Below are 21,786 nucleotides of genomic sequence, written 5' to 3' on the forward strand. Positions count from 1 at the left end.
GAGAGCCAGACTAGTAAAGCCTTGTCATACCATTACCAATGCGTGATATTTAGCATTGATCTTGTATTTGTTAAATGATGCACTTGGAGTTTTGTTTGCAGAGTTAAAATAAAATTTTTAGAATGGCCGGACCACTGTAATTTATATGTTTTGTGTACGACCCTTTGGTGAAAATAGTTGAGTAGCCCTGCTATGGGGTGAATCGCCGTAATTGCTTTTATTTAGTAAGTGCAGCCTGCCGTTACGGCTGTAGTTCGGTACCAATTCAACGTTTATTAAGCTGAGATGAAATTGATTTAGCTCATTAATAGCGAGTTTAACTTCCTTTTGAACAAGTTGCTACACCCCATTGCTTTTGTCTATGAAGAAAGAATAGAAGATTATATTGGCAAGTGAAAAATGAAAGCATAATGGAGCTTTTGATAACATCTATAGTAGTGCTTTCCAAACTTCCCATGTAGGTGATATATTTTGGCGACACATTCTGATTTAATGTTATTGTTATTTAAAATGCTTAACTGAAAAATGTAAACTTACAATTACAACATTTCAATATTTGATTGAATGAATGCAAGATGAATTCTGTCATATTTTATCATTTAGCATTTTCAACCTAGCATGTGCAATTGCCTATTACCATTAAATTTTACCCGAAAACTAACAAACTAGTGTAATAATAAATGCTGAATCCGATCTTTCACTTTGGCACCACACTATAGAAAACAGATCACTGGTGAATCAGTATGTGTCAAGCAACATATGTCTATCAAACAAAATAGCATCGTGGTGCTGTTAGCTCAATGGTAACAATTATCATTAAATGAAAGTAAGGTGTGCAAGCATAATAACCATATCTGTGGTCAGTGACCATTTCAGGCTAACATGTCTAACCATTAGATTTTGATACTTAGCAAAGAATGTTTATTGCATCATAAAAATGAATAAGGAAACTGCATTCCAGAAGACATCCCAATTTTTCAAGCACTGATATTAGTGTCACAAGTTCAAAGATGCACCATTGTAGTACAAGTTGGGAATATAGTTTGCTAAGCTCTTATCTATACAATAACTGAAGTGGGTCCATCAGTTTTTCATAATTTTCTTTTGTGTCAGTTGCTGCCAAACCTTGCCTTTGAACATCAACACAGATTAACCACTGACCGCCCCTCAATGCATGTACCGTAATCAAATATGGTTTGCTATTTAGATATTCGCACTTTAATGAAAAATGATATGACACTCATATTTTCTGAGCATGATATTTCAATATTACCTGTAAGAATATATCTAATTCATAGCTGATACTGATAGCCAGATGAAAATATATTGACAGGCAATCCGTGCATGCCCACTTTAGCACTTACTCTTGTTATGATCATAATTTTATCTTGTACTGAAATGCAGTATATTATTTATTAACCACACTGTTGCTTATAATAACCCTCAGAAATACTTGCTTATCTTAGTGATAGAGATTCATACCATTCAATACTGATACTGATATTCATCTGTATTTTATCTTATTTATTTATGAAATTTTATAGCATATTATGGAATGAATCATAATTAAGCAGTTATTTAAAGAAATTTTTGAATTTCTGCACAGTGCACTTCAGAGGAAACAGTTGTACATCTTGAGTTTTTTGTGACTTTCTAACAGAACATAAGTTCTACATTGACTTAACAATTTCTGTGGTGGTGATCTCAGGGAATTTGCGCATTGAATGCTGGTAATTTTCTACAAATTTATCGCCCCTGTGGAACAGATTTGAATAATGGCGAACGTTATGCCACCAACTAATCAGCATATGCCCTCATCAGGGCACAAATATTCTGCTGGTAATGGACCAAGCAGACAACCTTCTGCAAACTCAGTTCAAGGTTCTCGTCAACAGAACAATAAGCCTGTTGCTAACTCTCACCCTCAATCTGGCAAAGTTGGGTAAGCAGGATTTTTTCAACTTTGTTTTTCAGGAAATAGGTTTGATTCTATATCGCTACTTGCTTATTGCCTTGGACAGTAGTCTGTGGTTGATAGTATGTATGCAGTTGCAGTTGACAATCATTGACTAATTCAGTTAATAAATGGATAAATATATATATCCATATTTGTTTTGATAAATATCAGCTTAAAGCGAAGTCACAAAGAATACACTATAAACAAAATTATTATTATGATTGAACAAAGCATACTATTGAATGATTTTATGCCGGAATCGTCTCTAAATATTTAAAATCTAATGTTATGTTACATTAACATTCTCAAAAAAATTCAAAATTTTTCACCCTGTACTTTGAATTCATTCGAAATTAGATCGTGATTTAGCAAAAATAGTGCGCAGGAATCCAAAGAAGGTGTCTGTTTTACAATTTTTTTTTGTTTGTTCAAGAAAAAAACATAGGCTTATTATCTTGTATGATTTCAGTACTTAAAATGGAAGACATTCTTCGGTGTTCTTAAAATCAAATTTATTCTAATATTCAATTCATTTCATATGTATTCCTTTACATCTAATTTTGTAATTGGAATGGGTAAATTTATACATACCTTTGTCAGAAACTGATACCAAAAATATCGAAAAAAATTGATTATTCGACAGGATTAAAAATGGAAATGTATTATTTTGGGATTTCATATTGAAAGACTATAGGCCAAAAACTTGTCATACAATGCACATAACTAGACATGGCTACCTGCAGAATAATGTTGAAATGCTTATGAATGCAAGCTTTGGCCTGATAACATTTGCTAGTTATATTGGTTAACGGATTGTCATTCATTTGTTTCCAAACTTGCTTATTTATTTACATTAGGGAAGGAGAAGATTGGAAATCAAATTTACATTTGCCACCAAAAGACAGAAGAAAGAAAACTACTGTAAGTGCACTAACAATTGATGATTACACATTCGACAAGTATTTTACCTGTTTACATTTAATCGAAAGAAGAATGTTTCTTGAGAGACTTTTACATGATTGCCATTGCGAAGTTCTCATTACTTTACTTTATATGCCAGGACGTTACAGCGACTAAAGGAAATGAATTTGAAGACTTCTGTCTCCAGCGAGAATTATTGATGGGTATTTTTGAAAAAGGCTGGGAGAAACCTTCACCCATTCAGGAAGAAAGCATTCCTATCGCATTATCTGGTGAGATATTAGAATAAATAATCTTAATAGAATTTTTATCTAACTCTGTGGTTTCTACTTTTTTATCTCTTAAGAAATTGCTTTACACTTTGAGTGATAATAAATTTCATGTGAAGGATAAACCTATTTTTCGGCATCTATAACATTGTTGTATGTTGTTAGTTGATATAGTATAAGATACATACCTAAAATATATATTCAAATTAATTAAAACTTGAAATTATAATATTAGAGCCCAGTAACAGAGTGATAAGGAAATGACTAAAATATGACAGGTTATACTGTGTAACAGTATGAAATGTTTTAGAATTGGCTCGTAAAGATCTACCGTATATATTTATATGTACCAGTATATTTTTTTTGTGCTAAATTTACTAACTTCATTTGTCTTATTAGTAATCTGTTCAAATTGGTTCCAATGAATATATCAAGTCAGAATGTCTTTATTTGTGTATTCACTGTCATTCCAGGTCGAGATATTTTAGCAAGAGCTAAAAATGGCACTGGAAAATCTGGTGCCTATCTGATTCCTTTGTTGGAAAAATGTGATATGTCTAAAGATTATGTTCAAGGTAACACATAATTTATATTGCAATGTATATTTGTAAACAGGATATAATCTAATGATAGCCTAAATTAGTTTAAACTATAACATAAAACAGTATTTGTAGTTTCATTTGTTCCATTCGCTCTTGAAAAACTGAAATTTTGGTTGTAGATAATGATGTACTCTTGCTGATTGATAACAAGATAGGTTGTACTCTTGACTGGAATATACATGCAACAATAGTATTATGGTTTCATATTTATTTTGATTTTATTAATTTTATTTTACTATTTACTAGTGTCGAATGGTTTGCTGCTGTATGTGCAGTAATATCTGTAATTGACATTCTTAAAGCTTGTTCATATTTCGATTAAATGCATTGCTCAAAAAGTTGATCTCTATATTTTTGATACTGATAAAACAATAGCAGTATTATGTTCTCATCTATAGGCCATTACAATTCAATATTTAACATACTTGGTTTACTTAGGTATTGGTCATTTTTTGTTTACAAATGACAAAGCTTTCTTTTATGTTATACTAGCCATGGTTTTGGTGCCAACACGTGAACTGGCATTGCAAACATCACAAATTGCCATTGAAATGAGCAGGCACATGGGAAATTTAAATGTGATGGCCACAACTGGAGGAACCAACTTAAGAGATGATATTCTCAGACTTGAAAGCAATGGTAAGATCTTTTGGATAAGTAAAAATTTAGTTATAATATTAGTTCATCTATACTGTATATAAAAAGACTTTCCTTGCAACTCTTTGATCAAGCTGTGCAGAAAATATACCTTTTTCCTTTTGTCCCAAATCTCAAGAAACCAATAGGTACTTAACCTTTTTGATGAATTCCTCCCTTTGCCTAATTTGAGATTTTTCATACCTCTAACCTCCTCACTATTGCATAAAAACTCTATTGACGATTATAATCTTTACGTAACAGAATTTATTTTGAGACACGTGTAGACTAAATTATATTATAATAACCTAACAAGTATATAATTTCCAATTACTCGTTAAATGAGCCTATAATTCAAGTTTAATTAGACAAATGACAACAAAATGCAGAAAAGTTGATGCTAAGTGCAATTGGTTTAATGGTGCAGAAAATATTCAAATGGTCAGTCTTCGCTGCTAAAAATTAAACTTCTGATCTGTGTGAAAAAATGTGATTTATCGGCCAACTTTCTAAATATATGTGCGGCCCGCCAATGACTTGCATGCAACCTTTATTTTGGCCCGCGAGCGTGACATCTATATCAAATAATATATTCAATATAGTGCAAAGTTGATAGTGAAGATATTGTATATACTTTTCTTCGAACTGCGCTTCAATATTTTTATTTTTGCACACCACTTTCAGTCCATGTTATCATTGCCACTCCTGGAAGAATTTTGGATCTAATGGGTAAAGGAATTGCTAAAGTTGACCACTGCAACATAATGGTATTGGATGAGGTATATGTGATTCCATGTTCTTTTTAACTCATTTGAATAATCACTAGATTTTATCTTACTCTGTTCTTACTCCAGGCAGAAAGTAGCATAGTGGACTTATTTGTTTAAACTATTCGTCAAGCTTTATTCAGATATACTTAAATGCAAGTGGGCATGTGTATTCATGCCATGATTGCCTCATATTTATGAGTGAGTGCTTGTACAATACAAATATAATACTATTTTACTGTGCAGTCATAATATGATGACTTGAGCGGCAGCGCCATGGTTAATAATAGTGATATTAATAGGGCATCTCCAGTGCACACATGTGTCATATGACTGACTAATGAAATCCATATTTAAAAGTTAATGAATCAATTATAAAAATGATGTTGTTTTTCTATCATGTGCTAACTATATGAGTTATAATATGAAGACATTTTATGGTATGCCATGCTCATTTGATTGACATTAGTCACAGTAGGGTATAGTGAAGATACACATGTCTCAGAAATTAATTAGATATCGTATCTTGGTTCATAGGCTGATAAACTACTTTCACAAGATTTCAAACGCATGGTCGATGATATTGTGTCTTTCTTTCCACTTAATCGACAAATCCTGTTATTTTCTGCTACTTTTCCCTGCTCAGTGAAAGAATTTATGGTAAGTTTACTACTCTGGTAGCACAACATCACAAGGACATACGGTAATATATTAACTTTTAATTTTATACTTTTCTGATTTTCTACGAAGAACCTTGTTGAATACATTTATTTTATAGATACGAATATTCTTGTTATTAAATGTGATCGAGGAAATTTATGAAATTATTTTCTTTCTGGTTGTTTTTCTCTAATGGTTTAATTGATCTCCATAAGTTATAAACGGATGCTTGAAAATTAGCAATTAACACAAATTTTATCCAAATATTCATAGATATTATAGATAAATTTCTCATGAATAAATCAGCTACAATTCACAATTTAGCAGTCTACAATTTATAAATAAACTAATTTCAGATGTATCTTTATAACAAAGTATTATTTCATATTAAATACTTTAATATTGCTCTGACAGGGGAAGCATATGAAGAAGCCATATGAGATAAATTTGATGGATGAGCTAACTCTGAAAGGAGTCACTCAATATTACGCTTTTCTTGAAGAAAAAAACAAGGTTCATTGTTTGAACACCTTGTTTTCCAAGGTACATGATTTCATTCGATAATTATCTAATTTCAAATACGGTAAATACCAAAATTTTGCACTTCAATTACAAATTGTTCCATCAGAGTTAGTATGTACATCAAGCAATTTGGATTGAAAATTGAAATTATAGTAATAGAAATGCAATCTCATCACTATATTTGTAATATTTTCCAATTTACGTGGCAATAAGAATTAAATTGTTATTTACGCAGCAATTAGTAGTGGAAACATTATGTATTCTCCTTTAATTCATCTGTTTGGTTACTTGCGCAAAATTGCAAGTTTACCCAAAGTGGCATTTCATATTTTAGGATGTCAATAAAATTTAGTTTATGAGATTTAAAATTATTTTTGTCTGAAATATTTCCATTGGTCTATTCGGATTAAGTATACACACTTGTCCCATTCTCAGGATATTGTCTATTTATCGGTCAGCTAGTTTGATATATAAATTTTGCAAATTCATTTCTATCAGCTCATATCAAACATATATTGCAAAGAGATTAAATATGAATTGTTCAGTAACTTCTAATATATTTGTTCAGTTGCAAATCAATCAGTCAATAATATTTTGCAACTCTACTCATCGTGTTGAATTACTGGCAAAGAAAATCACTGAACTTGGATATTCATGCTTCTATATTCATGCCAGGATGAAGCAGGTAGGTTTATTTTGCTCAGTCAGCTGTTCCTAAATGATTAAAATTGAGTCTGATAGTTAACTGACATCTTGATAGCGGTATTTTCGATTGTCGCCCAACTTTATCTTTTGTGAACAAGCCAAACGAATATACCATCTCAGTTGAACATTTGAAAAATAATTTGCTGGAACTATGACTTCTGGTTATCTAAATTGGACAATAAGAGAGTTTCTGATCACCATATATTGACATTGACCATGACCATAATTCAACCACATTCACAAAATTAGCATTTAGTCGCAGTAATATAAGCATATCAATAAGTTTGAGAAGTACTGCAGAATGTTTCAAATTTCCAATCAGTAACTATTTAATTTTGTCTGGTTAACCAATCATAAGCGTTTCTGCTAAATTTCCTAGTACCAGTCGGGATAGATTTGACAATATTTGCTATTCAGTAAATTAGTTGAAAATATTGTTGTTTACAAATCCTGTTAAAAAATTCTCTTTGCAAATGTTTTTTAAATGAATGCTTCACTGCCTCACTATTGAATGGATGTTTGTATATGATGAAACATATTTCAATTTGAAATAATCGAGATGACCTCAATGAACATGTTTTTTATAGGATTATCGCAATCGCGTTTTCCATGATTTTCGACAAGGCCTCTGCAGAAATCTTGTTTGTAGTGATCTTTTCACAAGAGGAATTGACATACAAGCTGTTAATGTTGTGATCAACTTTGATTTTCCAAAAATGTCAGAGACTTATCTACATCGCATTGGACGATCAGGTATTTTCATTAATTTAATGATGTCGGTAAACATAGTTCCTAACTTTAAAACTTGAAATTCATTGTATAAGGTCAGTGTTTGAAACTGCATTCTTTATCTGTCACCTTATTTGCTGGATTGTACTATGAATCTATGATAATTGTAAAGAGGCTTTGAATAATGCAAAATAATTTCAGGACGATATGGCCACCTTGGACTTGCGATCAATCTCATAACTTACCAGGATCGTTTCAGTTTGAAGGCAATTGAGGATGAATTGCATACTGATATAAAACCCATTCCTCCTGTGAGTATTAATATTCCTATTGAATTGCATTTTCTTATTGTATTATCAGTAATTAATCAGTGAAACAACTATTCATTACTAATAATAATATTAATAAATGTTATCTAATACTTTCATATTTTGATACCAGGTCATCGACAAATCACTTTACGTTGCCGAATTCTCTCAGGAAGAAAACGATGACAGCAAAAAATCTTAAATTAAGTATCGTGTATTCTTAAAATACCTGAGAGTAGCGTATTTGTTCAAATATCTGCCAAAATAAGGTCAAAGGAATGCCCCAAATTCATCATTTTCCTTTCACAAGTCCGATGCCGAACCATGATCATTAAATTGTGATTACAGTAGTATTGACTATGATTGCTGGGAGTACTTATGCCGAAATAATATCAGCTGAAACGATATTCAAAACTTTTGCTATTTTATTATCCACTCCACTCTAAGAAAAGAGTTATTGTAATCTGTTTGAGTTGATTCTGTCGTTTTGCAACTGCATAATAATTTTGTTGCCCCAGTTAAAAAAATATAGCAAAAATTGTCCAGGGCGCCTTTTAGCTTTATCTTAAATTGCCCCCATGCCAAGCTGGTTATTCAAAAAGGAAATATCAACATTGCTATGGAGTTTGGATATTGCTCCTTGACAAAAAAGATCAAATTATTCAGTTTCAAGCTATTCTTCTGAGGGGCTGACTTTGACCTTCATTCTACACTTTTTTATTGTATTGAATTTAACTTTTATTGTAAAAATTGTCTTTTGTTTTTTCATTTGAGATAATATCATTGTCTCTCGATTTACAGTACATTAGTCTTATGATTTAAATACTTCTCATTAATTCAATTTTGGTCACAGTCGGATCATAACTAACTGACCCACTTCTCTGATTCTATTAAAAGCAACTGTTTCATACAAGCCACATCAGGTTTCGAGCAATTTCGTATGCAATAAACATTACGAAGCGATATACCCATTTAAATAATGTATTTTATCAACATTCAACAAACCACGTGTCGTTTCTTAAAGTAGCATTTTTGGCATGTTCAATTTGAGCTGCTGCTTTGTTTTACCATCGACTCATTCTGTCAATATTTACTGACTCCTATGTTGCGATGCAAATTTCAACAATTATTCATTTCTGAAGTTAACAATTCAAATTGAAACCATGATGCCCCCAAAATTGCTACTTTTTTATCAGTTTTCAAACAACATTATTGCATATTGACTTGAATATAATTTCTAGGATTTTGTTTATACCATTGCATGTGAAAGTGTATTTTCATTACCACATGTGTGGCTGGCCACAAAGTCTAACCAGGTATTGTTTGGTGCTTGTTTTTAATGTTTTTTGGACAGAAGCATTACTTGCTGTTATCTGGGTTAATGCTATGTTCCATTTTATGACTTTGTATTCTGCCTAAGCCTGTTTCCGCTATTTGGTTTTGCAATCCACAGTGAACAAGATTGCAGAAAAATTGCCCCTTGCAACATGAATGCCGCGAGACGCCTCAAAAACTACTCAACATTAACTTTTGTCTGAAGCATATGAGAATAGTACTAAATGGTACAATGTTCAGTGAAACCAAGATAAAGCTGATCAATCCTGAAGGAGATTTTTTGAAGAATGGCCAGGTTACGGCGAGGTGGTCTGAACTAAACCGGTATCATGTTGGGGTGGCAGATCATAATATATATGAGTTTAAGATATCATACAATCTTTTTCCAACTTGGTTTTGACGTGATTTTTGTAAATAGTTCCTTGATAGACCTTGATGCAGAAATAAGGTTGTATTCAAACGATACAATCTTTCAAGTTCATCCTCGTTGGGCAACCTTGCATTTTGCAGTTTAATATTTTCAGTCTGGTTCTAGCATGGTAAACAAATTGAAAAAACAAAACAAATTCATCTTCTCCCGTCTTGTTATGGTTAGTAATTGCCAAAACGGTTTTACCACAATAGATATTTGCATAAAACTAGCTCTACGTTTGCTACTTCATTTCCCCGTCTTTTTGAGTGAATCAAGAGGACGAGTAATATTTTAATTTGATGAGTAGTATATTTTTTTATTCCACCTTTTTTTCGCTTTGCCATTGCTGCCAAGCGAGCTTGTGTTGTTTAACCATTCCTCTAAACTATGAGATAGTTAAAACTTGACATTCGGATCATACCAAACTAAGCAAAATTGACTAGAAAAATCAGACTTTAAGAGCCCTATCTTTTCTCATCTAGATTTGTGTATGACCTGTATGTCAAGTTTTTTCTATCATTGTATTTGCCTATCCTTGCACTGTGCAAGTTAAATTTTTTGCTACTGGCTTATCACTTGGGCATAGTGGTTTGCCATTGAAGCACGCTCTGTCTTGCATTCATACTACGGAAAAATACTAAATTTAATACATGGTTTGAAATTGAAAACCTTGATCGGATTCAAAATTTACATGGCGTGGTGAGATGTGTGGATGCAAGTACAGAAGCAATTCAAACTCTGTGGTCGAACTGTTAAAGTCTAGTTTGACACGAGATAATGGTTCCCATCATGGCTCTTCAGTAGAGTAAATGCTAAGCCCACTTATGCTGTAATTTGTTGTGCATGGGGGAATCCATAAGAAAATGTTCTTTTGCATGTTTTTCATTCAATTGGACAGAGGTAAATCAATTACAAGTGGCTTATTCTCTATCCATATTGGCTGATGATCATATTTTTGGATATCTTTTCTATGGGCAAGCTCAACAAGTTGCAGCAAGAGAGACTTTGCATTATGTTGTTATAAAGAATGTACTTAAGCATTGAGATGCACTTTAACATTGAAAATCTTATTTACTAAATTTTCCAAATGTTAGATGCGTTTCACTGTCATTTCCCCAAACCTCTAATTTGTTCATCTATTTGGGCTGTAAAATTCGTTTTTAAACTTACACTGACAGTTCTTGATCAAGTTCCATTTTGATTTTTCACTGAAACAATTTTCGACTTATAGAAAGTCAGTGGTCTACATGCTTATGAAATCGCAATTATAATGGCAACATTTAGAAAATTTCCCAAACAAATAATTTCTGGTACTATTCATTTGGTAACACAATATATTTTGGCAGCCCCTGGACGTAAGAATAAGAACCCTGCACTGTAGTTGGTGGTGCACTCTTGATGTAATAGTGGTTTTCTGGTTTGTTTGAAAGAAATAAATGATATTACAGTGCAGTGACAATCACTTTTGTGTCTATTCATACGCTAATTTTGGGATACAGTGATCGAACGTTGAAGGGTCAAATCAAAATGGGCAACATGTTGGAGTTCCTCATGACCGTGATATATACATGTAGCACATTGTTTCTTCTGCTGTTTTTCAACGAGCCTGGGTATTGGAAATTCAATTTTACAAGGTTAAAAGAAAATTTCAAATAACTGCAGCACTGAGCAAAAACGTTACAAATCAGATGGTCCAAGACCTGCCATATAGACCGAGGCGAATTAATACAAATTGACCCCGCACTCCAGGCGCTCAGATGAAATCCATTAAAAATGGATTCAATCATCTCTTGAGGATATGCCAGGGGTTCTCAACCCGCGGCCTGCAAAGATCCTTGATGAAGCCAAACATATATCAGGATATCTGCAACATAACGAATATAAACAATATTTCAATACGGTATCATTCTTCTCATCCTTTACAATCCACGATAAGACCTCCGGAGTGTGGATTGTGTTATCACAGAAAACAAATGAATTACGTATTGTTACATAGGAAGGAGTTACTTAGCTAGCTCATCACACCCTCTATCTACCTTCGGAAATGCGCTAAAACATTGTTGTTATTGAGTATTATTATATTTTTCATATGTTGTAAAATTCTGTCATAGCTCACGCTAGGGGAGAAGTTGCAACTGCAAACTTACGAATGCTATGCATTAACTATGTTTCGGAATGCATAAAAATGATTTCAAGAAGCATATTAAACGTCAGTATCGGACTAATAAATAAATTAAATAGTATAGAATAGATACATGACAATATTATTCTGTGGCCCGTCGCATCTTTTGTGGTTAAAATGCGGTCCTTTTACTTGGGAAGTTGAGTACCCCTTGTGTAGACTCTAAACCAGGTTGGTCATGTGGCCCGCGTCACATTTGCTGATACAGTTAACAATTAGTGATAACCAAAACATAGCATTTCGGTATTGTTTCGTCGTCGAAACAATAAAAAATCGTCTGAAACATTGTCGCCACACTAACGTCGTTGAATTCACTTGTGGCGGGGATAGCTGAGGCGGTCGATGTGGTGCGCGTTCGGAAAATTGCACTGCTGATTACCCTGCGCGTGTTCGCAGATTCGAATCCCGTTGGAGTGAATTGTGTGCGAGAGAATGGCTGGACTACTAGCTTCGTTAGGGTGGTTCACGTAACCACAGGTGCAGGTCGGTTGCGGCTTCCTCCACCATCAAGTCCATGAATCTGAAAATAAAATATAAAACTGGCAAACTGATCCCATACCCACAAGGCTGCTATTGATATGAACCCAAAAATTAGGACAGGGGAACATAATAATAAGATACCAAAGAACAAAATGTATTCAAGTCCAGTGGTGGGATTCAATTTTTTTGTCAGCCGGTTCCATCACAAAAGTCATATTTTTCACCCGGTTCTGTTACAAAAAGTCATTGACAGTAACCAGTAATGCTAACCGGTTCGCTGATCTCATAAAATTCCCTCCTTGTGCTTCTGACTACAGCGTGATCAGAAATTGCTGCTTTAGGTTTAGGCTACCTATGGATTCCAGATTAATGTCACATTCACAAAAGCTGCAGTGCGCAAAACATTGGACTTCGTTTCGTTTGACGCCGTAGTATTTTTTTCATAATCATCACGATAAATGTTTATACGTTTACTCAGTGGCGGCGCGTCAATAGGGCCAACCGGGGCAATGCCGGTATAATAAAAAATATTCGAAAAATACCTCAAAATCGGTTGCACAGACTGTCTACACTAGACATATTCTCTCGACATGGTTCATTTTTCGCTCGCAAAGCCTTCGCCGAACGTCGACGGGCCGACGCCGATTTTGCCCCGGTTACTCATTGTATATCGTATTCTCTCTTTTATCTTCCACTCGCCGCGTTTGTCTCGTTTGTTTTCTGTTTCTTTTACTAAATCATCGCAGCCGATCGGGGCTAGCCCCGAAATTATGACGACACAATGTCGACGTTTCTTACAACAACGTGTTGACATATTCACGCATTCCTTCTCGTTCGTTGGTTGCTTGAAGAGTTGATAGTTTCCTCGCCTTCGTTTTTGTCGCTTGTTTCGCTATTTGAATCAGTTAGAGACCTTTAGTCCATTTGCTTTCGATTTCCCACACTCCTTTTGGCTCCTCACTTCTTTCCGGCTTCGCATTTCTTAGCCTTAGACCTCATAATGAATAAGGTTGATGCACTACTTCGCACTCCGTTTTCGCAGCTGACGCTGGAACAAAAATTAGAGGTACAACGTCTTGGGCCTTATCAACCAAAAAATTGTTCACTGGAACAATCCCATGACGGAGGAAAGCGTCGGCTTACATTCTGCGCAGAAACTTGGTATAAAAAACACGAATGGTTGTGTTACAGCGAGGACAAAAATGCCCTTTTTTGTTTTTATTGCCTACTTTTTGCTACCGCCCGTGACTCACGTTGGTGTAAATTTGATTTTAGAGATCTTAAATATCTTTCCGAGCGTGCCAGGGATCATCAATCTTCTATGGAGCATCTGGACAATGCAGTAAAATACCGAACATTCGGAAATGTTAATATTGCAGCACAGTTGGATGAAGGACGCGCGGTTTCTATTCGTCGGCACAACCAAAACGTCGAGAAAAACCGCCATGTTCTCGGTCGATTGATAGATGTTTTGAAGTTCATTGGTTGTCACGAGCTGTCCCTCCGTGGGCACGATGAACGGGCTGGCTCTTCTAATAGAGGGGTATTTTTGGATATGGTGGAATACACCGCATCCCTAGATACAGTATTGAGAGATCATCTTGATGCCGCAACTGTTTCGAAAGGGACATCTAAGGATATCCAAAATGATTTGCTCGACTCAATGTATAAAATTTATTTACAACATTTGGCTCTGGAAATTGAGAATTGCCAGTTCTTTTCGATTCAGTCTGACGAGACAACTTACATCACGTGCGTTTCCCAACTGGCTGTGATTTTTCGGTTTGTGAAAGATGGTAAACCTACCGAGAGATTTCACAGCTTTGTACCAATCGTTGATCGCACGGCTTGCGGGATATCGGCTGTACTGAAAGAAGTGTTACAGCCTTACAACGCGAAGTCAAAATTGATAGCTCAAACTTATGACGGCGCGGCAGTCATGAGTGGGTCGAAACATGGTGTTCAAGTTTATATAAAAGAAGATTTTCCTCATGCGCATTTTTTACATTGTTATGCACACCAATTTAACCTCGTTATTAAAAATATGTGTCTTGATACCCCTCTCGTCCGTATATTTTTTGCAAATGTTTCGGGGTTTTCTTCATTTTTTTCTGTTTCGCCGGAGCGCTCTGACCTCCTTCGCCAGATATGTAGCCGCCGTCTCCCAGCTTGTGCACCAACACGTTGGAACTTCCAATCACGCGTGGTGCAGGGCGTGAGCGTTTGATTTTGTCTGCAAAGGAATGCTGTGACATTCTGGTGAATCAAATAGGCGATCGTCTGCGCACTGAACACCTTGCCGCGTTCTCTTTGATGAACCCCAAAAATTTTTCAAAATTTGCACGTCAATTTCCCATCCATTTGTTGGCTACTGTCTCCAAATTTTACCCCATGATAAACGTGGGTAAATTGGAAAATGAATTGCGATGTATATACACCAAGCAAACTTTTTTGAACATCACATCAACTTGCGCGCTCTATGGGTTCCTCATAGATAACACTCTAGTAACTACCTTTGCGGCGTCTGCAAAATTTCTGGACATCATTTTGACGACGCCTATTTCTTCCGCCGACGCAGAGCGAACATTCAGCACGCTGAAGCGTATTAAAACGGTGACCGTACATTTGAACCCATGTACATTTGAACCCATGCGTATATCCACGGGTTCAATCTATATGCGGGTGCTAAAACCCATGGGTTAGGGTTAGTATGGGTTTAACTATCCGTGAAACAAAAAAAATTCCATAGGTGCAATTGTCATGGGTTCAAATGTACGTGGGTTCAAATGTAATGGAACATATTAAAACGTATCTCAGAAACACAATGAAGCAAGATAGATTAAATTCCTTGGCTGTTTTATCCATTCACAGAGACGTTATTTCTGGGATGCATGACTTTAATTAGCGCGTTATTGAGCATTCTGCTTCCAAGAAACCGAGGCGTGTTGCATATATGTTCAAGCGATAGAAGTCTAGCAGCGGTGACCGTACATTTGAACCCATGTACATTTGAACCCATGCGTATATGTACGGGTTCAATCTATATGCGGGTGCTAAAACCCATGGGTTAGGGTTAGTATGGGTTTAACTCTCCGCGAAACAAAAAAATTCCATAGGTGCAATAGCATACAGGTGCAATTGTCATGGGTTCAAATGTACGTGGGTTCAAATGTAATGGAACCGTCTAGCAGCATATATATCTATGAGTGAGCGACGCATGTCCTTATCTTTGCATTACCTTTCCTTTCTTCATAGTAACGTTTTAAACCTTATTTTAGGTTTTGTCTGCTTTCCCGAAGTTTCTGTTAATATGTCATTGTATTTATCTGGGTAAATATTGCCTTTCCTTTTGAAAGAGGTTTCAAAATAAACTATGTCTATATTTATTAATCCCTTGACTTGGACCGGTTTTAAAGACACTTTCTTATCGTTAAAAATTGTCGCTTTTGCCGATTGGTTGTTACCGATGGAATGGTTTTTATACTCATAAAATGATGGGAGAACTTACAGCGCTCATCCTGTCCCCGTAGATGGGGGTGACTTGGTCCCGCAGTAGCTTGCCCCGGTTGTCAAAATGACCACGCGCCGCCACTGCGTTTACTCATTTTATGTCTTATGGAGTTCCAGATCTAAACTAAATTTAAAGTTTAATTGACGTATACTCATGTTTTGTCTAGAGCAGGGGCCCGCGACTACTTTCTGGCGAGACCCCATTTTTTCTTCCTCTAATTTCTCGCGACCCAAGTATTTGGTAAGCATATAATTAGTTAACGATTTTAAGACTATTAATGATACTAGAATTTTTTTGCACAAAATAATACGAAACTAAGCACAAATATGATCATTATCTGTCTTTTCATGCAATTCCACACAGCTGCTGCTAACCTCGCATTGCTGCGGAACAATACAATTGATTACGTGGTAGAATAATAAAAATGCAAACAATTCTGTCATGAATGTTTCCCTGACTTTCGATTCACGGAAAGTTTTATTACTCTATCTGTGCAAAATTGTCGGTACTTATTCCATGATTCCATGAGTGGTTTCACGAGTTTTATGTTTTAATTAAACCATCATTTCAGTTAATAAAACATCAAACAACGTTTCATTTAAATGTACCGGTGAAAATTTTAGCCTAGTCTATTACAGCTATTTCTGGACTAGTTTTTGATTACTGCAATCAGGATGAAACTTGTACGAAGACAAAATGATCATTGAGTTAGTTGATTTAGACTTATATTCACCAAAGCACAACTAAAAACTAACAAATAGCACGCAAAAAGGAGGTTATATTCACAACCATGAAAATTTGTCTGAGTGACACAAAAGTGTCGGAGCGGCTGCTAAAATTTTATGGTTATGTCAAATTTTACACTTATGCTGATTGGCCAATGTCACGGCAGTAAATAGGGAAGTCGATGCTTGGGGAATCATTGATAATTATTGCTAGAAATTTGTAAAGTTGGGGTATATAAATACGTCACACAGACACGATACTTATATTTATGGAAAATTTTTAATTATTTTGCTACCCAGAGTAGAGGGTTTTACGACCCAACTTTGGGTTGCGACCCTGTATTTGCGGACCCTTGGTCTGAAGCACTGATTCTGAACTAACTATAAAGTTGAAATTAACACATGCTGAAATGCTTGGGGAGAAGACAGTCGCTTAGAACGCCAGAAAACGAAATCAGTATTGCTACACGTATCATATCTATCAGATCTTGAATAATTCTACTCATCAACTGCAAAGCTCTTACTCACTACTGTATTTTGATTCAAGTTACACGAAAAGATCTTTACCGCTAGGCTATTATTTTTTTCAATGTGGCAATTAATTTGATGTTATTAAGTCACGAATGCGTGTAGCAATCAATGAGGTTTTAATCATTTCTAGCAAATCCATTATTCGAATTGACCAACTAAGTGCACGGTATAAGAACCTCGACCCCTGAAATGACAAAAACAAGGCCACGTGTCAAAATAAGGACGTTTCTTTTAAACAAGAACAAAAATATTTTTTAACACAAAGACCTTCAAAATAAGGACAAATCTTAGAGATAAGGACGTTATGGCAGCCCTGCATACCCGATATGGACTGGTAACCGGACGGGAGGACGTGGTTCGACACATTAAGCCGCTCAATCGATTTTACTCTCCCCCGAGATACATATGTAAAACCTATACTAAAGGAGCAACGACTTTGAGGGAAAATGACAGATTCATGTTTTCAATAAGGAATATTTCAATGACGTTGTTGTTATAATAAAATTATAAGATACCAGCGATTTTCCTACTCCCCCCGTCACCTAAATGTGCGCCGTCACCCAAATGTGATTGCATTTGCAAACCCAGAGATCCAGTGGGTGCAGACGTCTGCAATCTTAGTGACGCACCTGGTAATAAACTCATAAAAATATTGCCTATTTGTTGATAAACACTGGACAATGTACTCCCGAGTGTAAAACGATGTGGGTAATAAATATTGTTCATCCAATGTTTCTTCGGTTTTGCGCAAAATTATAATTGCAAAATTATACGAGTAAAGTGTTCTGTGAATTGTTTTAATGTTCAATCTCACAGAAACTGACAATTTGTGATTGACCAGGTAGCTTGAAGCATCAACTGATCATGTGAATTTAATAGCGGTCTCAGCTTGATGAGACAGATTCGGCATAAATTAGTTATCGGAACCGCAGAGTGCTTTGCTGGCTTAGTCAGCCTTCTTTTCGACGCAGTCCGATTATTGAGTGAAACTACTGAACGGATGGAGATTCGGCGTTTTTTTCTGATCATTTGGATGATCGAAAGAGAAAATAAAGGATGAATGTCAATTATTGAAAAATTGGGTCGTCACTCTTCTCGACGTTCTTGAATCGTATTTTCCAGCTTCACTGACTTTGGATTTTAAATATCGGCCCCAGAGCGAAATTTTAAATTTCTATGTCTTCAGCATTTAGCCACACAAAAAACTAAAATTTGTTGTTGTTCAAATACTTTTGTAATCAAAAATTGAAAATACCATGTTCCACTTTATCGGGACTTTATTACAATGTCTTTCTACTAGTCCAAACCAAAAGAGTGTTGTAGGGCGGAACACTTCTAAACTTCGACGGTTATGATATTGCTTTTAAATCTAATCAGTTTCACTTGAGGTAGTGAGATTTTCCGTTTTATCGTTACAAGGAGAAAAGATTAGCTGTACTCGAAGCCATGGAAGAGCATGCAGCTTGTCATGGAATATTCACTATGCTGCAGATCGCAAAAGCATTTGGCCTGAATCTGGATTGCCTATAGTGAGTCTCTCAACAATAAAGAAATATTGTCTGAAACGCTACTGACATCGTTGTGTTGTTTACCTATTATTTATAAATAAATCTAAATGACAAAAAGGCGATTTCCTAATTATAATCATCGTGTAACTTTTTATTCTGTGCTTGAACCCCAAGATTGTCCTCCTAATGTGCTATCGTCGGAGTAAAACTCGTGCAACGAAATGTAAACATGGACCGCATCTGCCGCATGAACTAGCAGAAATTTGACACTAGCAGTGTCAAATATGCAATGTTGAGTTCGTTAGAAGAGTTTTAGGGTAAAAGATATGATGTGGAGTTCGTTGAAAGACCATATGCACGTACCATGTAGCGTCGACTGATGTGTAATGGTAACATTCAATGAAAATATTAAATTTCTTCCAGGAAGGACATTCTGATGGGAATGATGATAGCGATAACGGATGGAAAATAAATATACAAGTCCGCATTTTTCAATTTTTGGCTCGCTTAGGGCAACAAAATAACCAATAATTTATAATTAATTTTAATACAAAGTAAAAAACAACAACATTGAGTGCTCGATAGCATATGCGGCTGAAGCCAAAAGATCAGACTTTTGGTCTTTTAGCAAGGGCATTTATATCTCTGTGACATCCATCAAATTGCTATATGTGTATTACAACCCAGGGGATATAGTCTTTAGGGTTGTTAATTGATTGGTAATCTGGTTAAAACCGAGCTAGATATATGTTATAAGGATTGGACTGCTTGCCTTCATTAGGGAATTGTCGGTATCTAATGGAAGGCGTCGAGGTGGCCTATTAGAACAAGCTAACTGTCGCTTATGATCGATATCACCGACAACTTACCTTCGGTTAGAAATTAGGTTGACATCCAGTGGTAGACCTATTAAAAAAGCAAGCCGATCACGCAATTGGACGAGAAATCAAACTGCTTTCCTTGGGTTAGATTCTTGTGGAAAATTGACCCATATCTTAACTATCTTTTGCCATTGGCAGTAAACTGTCTACAGACCAATCAGATTAAAGTTTGGTGCAAACTATCATTACTCAAGTTACATATTAATTGATCAAGAAAGCCTCGCCAGATTATTTTTATAAGATGAGGCGATGTTCGTTGACGAATTGGGGTAGAGTGCTTACGCTTACAGAAACGCCAAAACGGTTATTGATGGAAAAACGAGATATGCCGATGCACTTGGTTAAAAAGAAATTAAATTAGGAAATTGATGTTAGGCTATCAGTTTCTTAAATAAAAAAAACTAAATATGTCATTTTTTATGCAAAGACCATTGTAACAGAAAAATGTGGAAATGCCATTAACATAAGAATAACATGGTAGCAATGAAGAAATAGGATTCTCTTTTGGATATTTATCAAGAACTACGCGCACCGTCATTTTCCGTCATTTGATTAGTTTGTGGACAGATTATTGCCCATAGCCGAAGAATAGTTCTTTGAAAAAAGATTTACAGCCAGCACATTTCTCGTGTTATCAACGATCAGCTGTTGTGGGTTATTATAACATCGTAAAATTGGCGCCTATTGGATATTTATCAAGACTTTTCGTGTTATCAACGATCAGTTGTTGTGGGTTATTATGACATCATAAAATTAATGCCTATTGATTATTTATCAAAAACTACGCGCACCGGCAGATTTATGTTTTATATTTCCCCCCAAGCGTTAATTTGATCATTTTGTGGACAGTTTATTGTCAATAGCCAAAGAATAGGTCTCTGAAAAAAGATTTACAGCCAGCACATTTTTTGTGTTATTAACGATCAGCTGTTGTTGTTTATTATGACATCATAGAAATGGTGCCTATTGGATATTTATCCAAAACGACGCGCACCGGCAGTATATGTATATTTGGTTGGCTGTATATGAGTTGGCGGTATATACATATTCTTGGCAGTATATGTATGGCACGTTACCAACCTTATCGGAATCAATCTCAGAGGGGGTCTTCCTTTCCCGCAATTTACGCCCCTGGCTGTTGCTTCGCTGGATCTACAGACTAGGACAACAAGAGAGCTGTGCTCAAATATATGGACACGTCACAAGGTGTCGATATTTTTTATTCTGACACATAAAAAACGAATCTCTTGAAGTCCACAGAAATTTTTGAAATAAGTAAAAGTAATAGCCTTCTGGCAAAAAACTCAATCTTTAACCACTGAAAATTTCAAAGCATTTGGTCCTGTATTCGAAGAGAAAAGCGATTTCCTCATGACGAAAGAGTAACAAGAACAAGAGAGCTATGCTCAAATATATGGACACGTAGCGCCACATAACTTTGATGACGTCATAGTAAAAAATAAAAGTAATAGCCTTTGTCCAAATCGTGTCAAAGAACAACAAGATCAAGAACAACAAAACGATCGTTATGTCCACTAAACGTGTCCAATAATATTGGAACGATCGTTATGTCCACTTCGTGTCCAACAACATCGTAATATTGAAACGATCGTTATGTACACTGACGCGTCCAAAAAAGATTGTTATCCGTTCGCACGCGTCAACAATTGGTTGACGAAATAAATATTTGGTAATATTTACAAAAGGGAGATGAACAATCTTGGTCGCCTCCGTATTTGCTCGTTTACTAACAGTCGTATAACCGTAAATATATACTACTACGGTATAACAATAAATAGAATATCGCAAACATAATAGCATATAAGATGTGTGAATGCATTCACAAACATTGTCTTGAGCTTCAGTCATTTTGCTCTTCGAATTTGTCAGCTTCGAGTTGCGTCATACGAGTCCTGCATTCTTGTCTTACGATAGCATACAGCATTTATAGTGCACGCAGCCTTATGCCCTTCTTTCTGTGTGCGAATCGTTCAATGTGACTAACTCCAGAAGATCAAGTCGGGCATTTGTGGGACTCTTGATAATCTGATCCTGGGAAGCCTACTCTTATCTTTGAACGCGTCGATAAAGTTTATGGCTTTAGCTTATTTCTTGTTATTTACAGGTGTTCCTTACACCTTGGAA

The 21,786-nt window shown here is 35.5% G+C and overlaps 2 protein-coding genes across 2 annotated transcripts in view; both read left to right on the forward strand.

The window, feature by feature from the left end:
• Nucleotides 1-21,786, forward strand: part of LOC120326162 (MPN domain-containing protein-like) — a 135,831-nt gene that overhangs the window by 31,461 nt on the left and 82,584 nt on the right. The window lies entirely within an intron of this gene.
• Nucleotides 1,523-11,282, forward strand: LOC120326159 (putative ATP-dependent RNA helicase DDX6). Its single transcript, XM_039392403.2, has 12 exons — nt 1,523-1,942; nt 2,815-2,878; nt 3,018-3,150; nt 3,621-3,722; nt 4,242-4,388; nt 5,070-5,164; nt 5,690-5,812; nt 6,227-6,355; nt 6,903-7,019; nt 7,627-7,792; nt 7,970-8,079; nt 8,210-11,282. The coding sequence occupies exons 1-12, from the start codon at nt 1,776-1,778 to the stop codon at nt 8,276-8,278; spliced, it is 1,422 nt and encodes a 473-aa protein (XP_039248337.1). The 5' UTR covers nt 1,523-1,775; the 3' UTR covers nt 8,279-11,282.

This window comes from Styela clava, chromosome 4 (assembly GCF_964204865.1).
Source record: "Styela clava chromosome 4, kaStyClav1.hap1.2, whole genome shotgun sequence".
NCBI classification, from domain to species: domain Eukaryota; kingdom Metazoa; phylum Chordata; class Ascidiacea; order Stolidobranchia; family Styelidae; genus Styela; species Styela clava.

Excerpts from the sequence above, each read along its gene's own strand:
- LOC120326159 (XM_039392403.2), top strand. The coding sequence starts at position 1,776 with ATGGCGAACGTTATGCCACCAACTAATCAGCATATGCCCTCATCAGGG. Across the intron at positions 5,813-6,226 it reads GCTCAGTGAAAGAATTTATG|GGGAAGCATATGAAGAAGCC; the intron begins GTAAGTTTACTA and ends TTGCTCTGACAG. Across the intron at positions 8,080-8,209 it reads ATATAAAACCCATTCCTCCT|GTCATCGACAAATCACTTTA; the intron begins GTGAGTATTAAT and ends TTTTGATACCAG.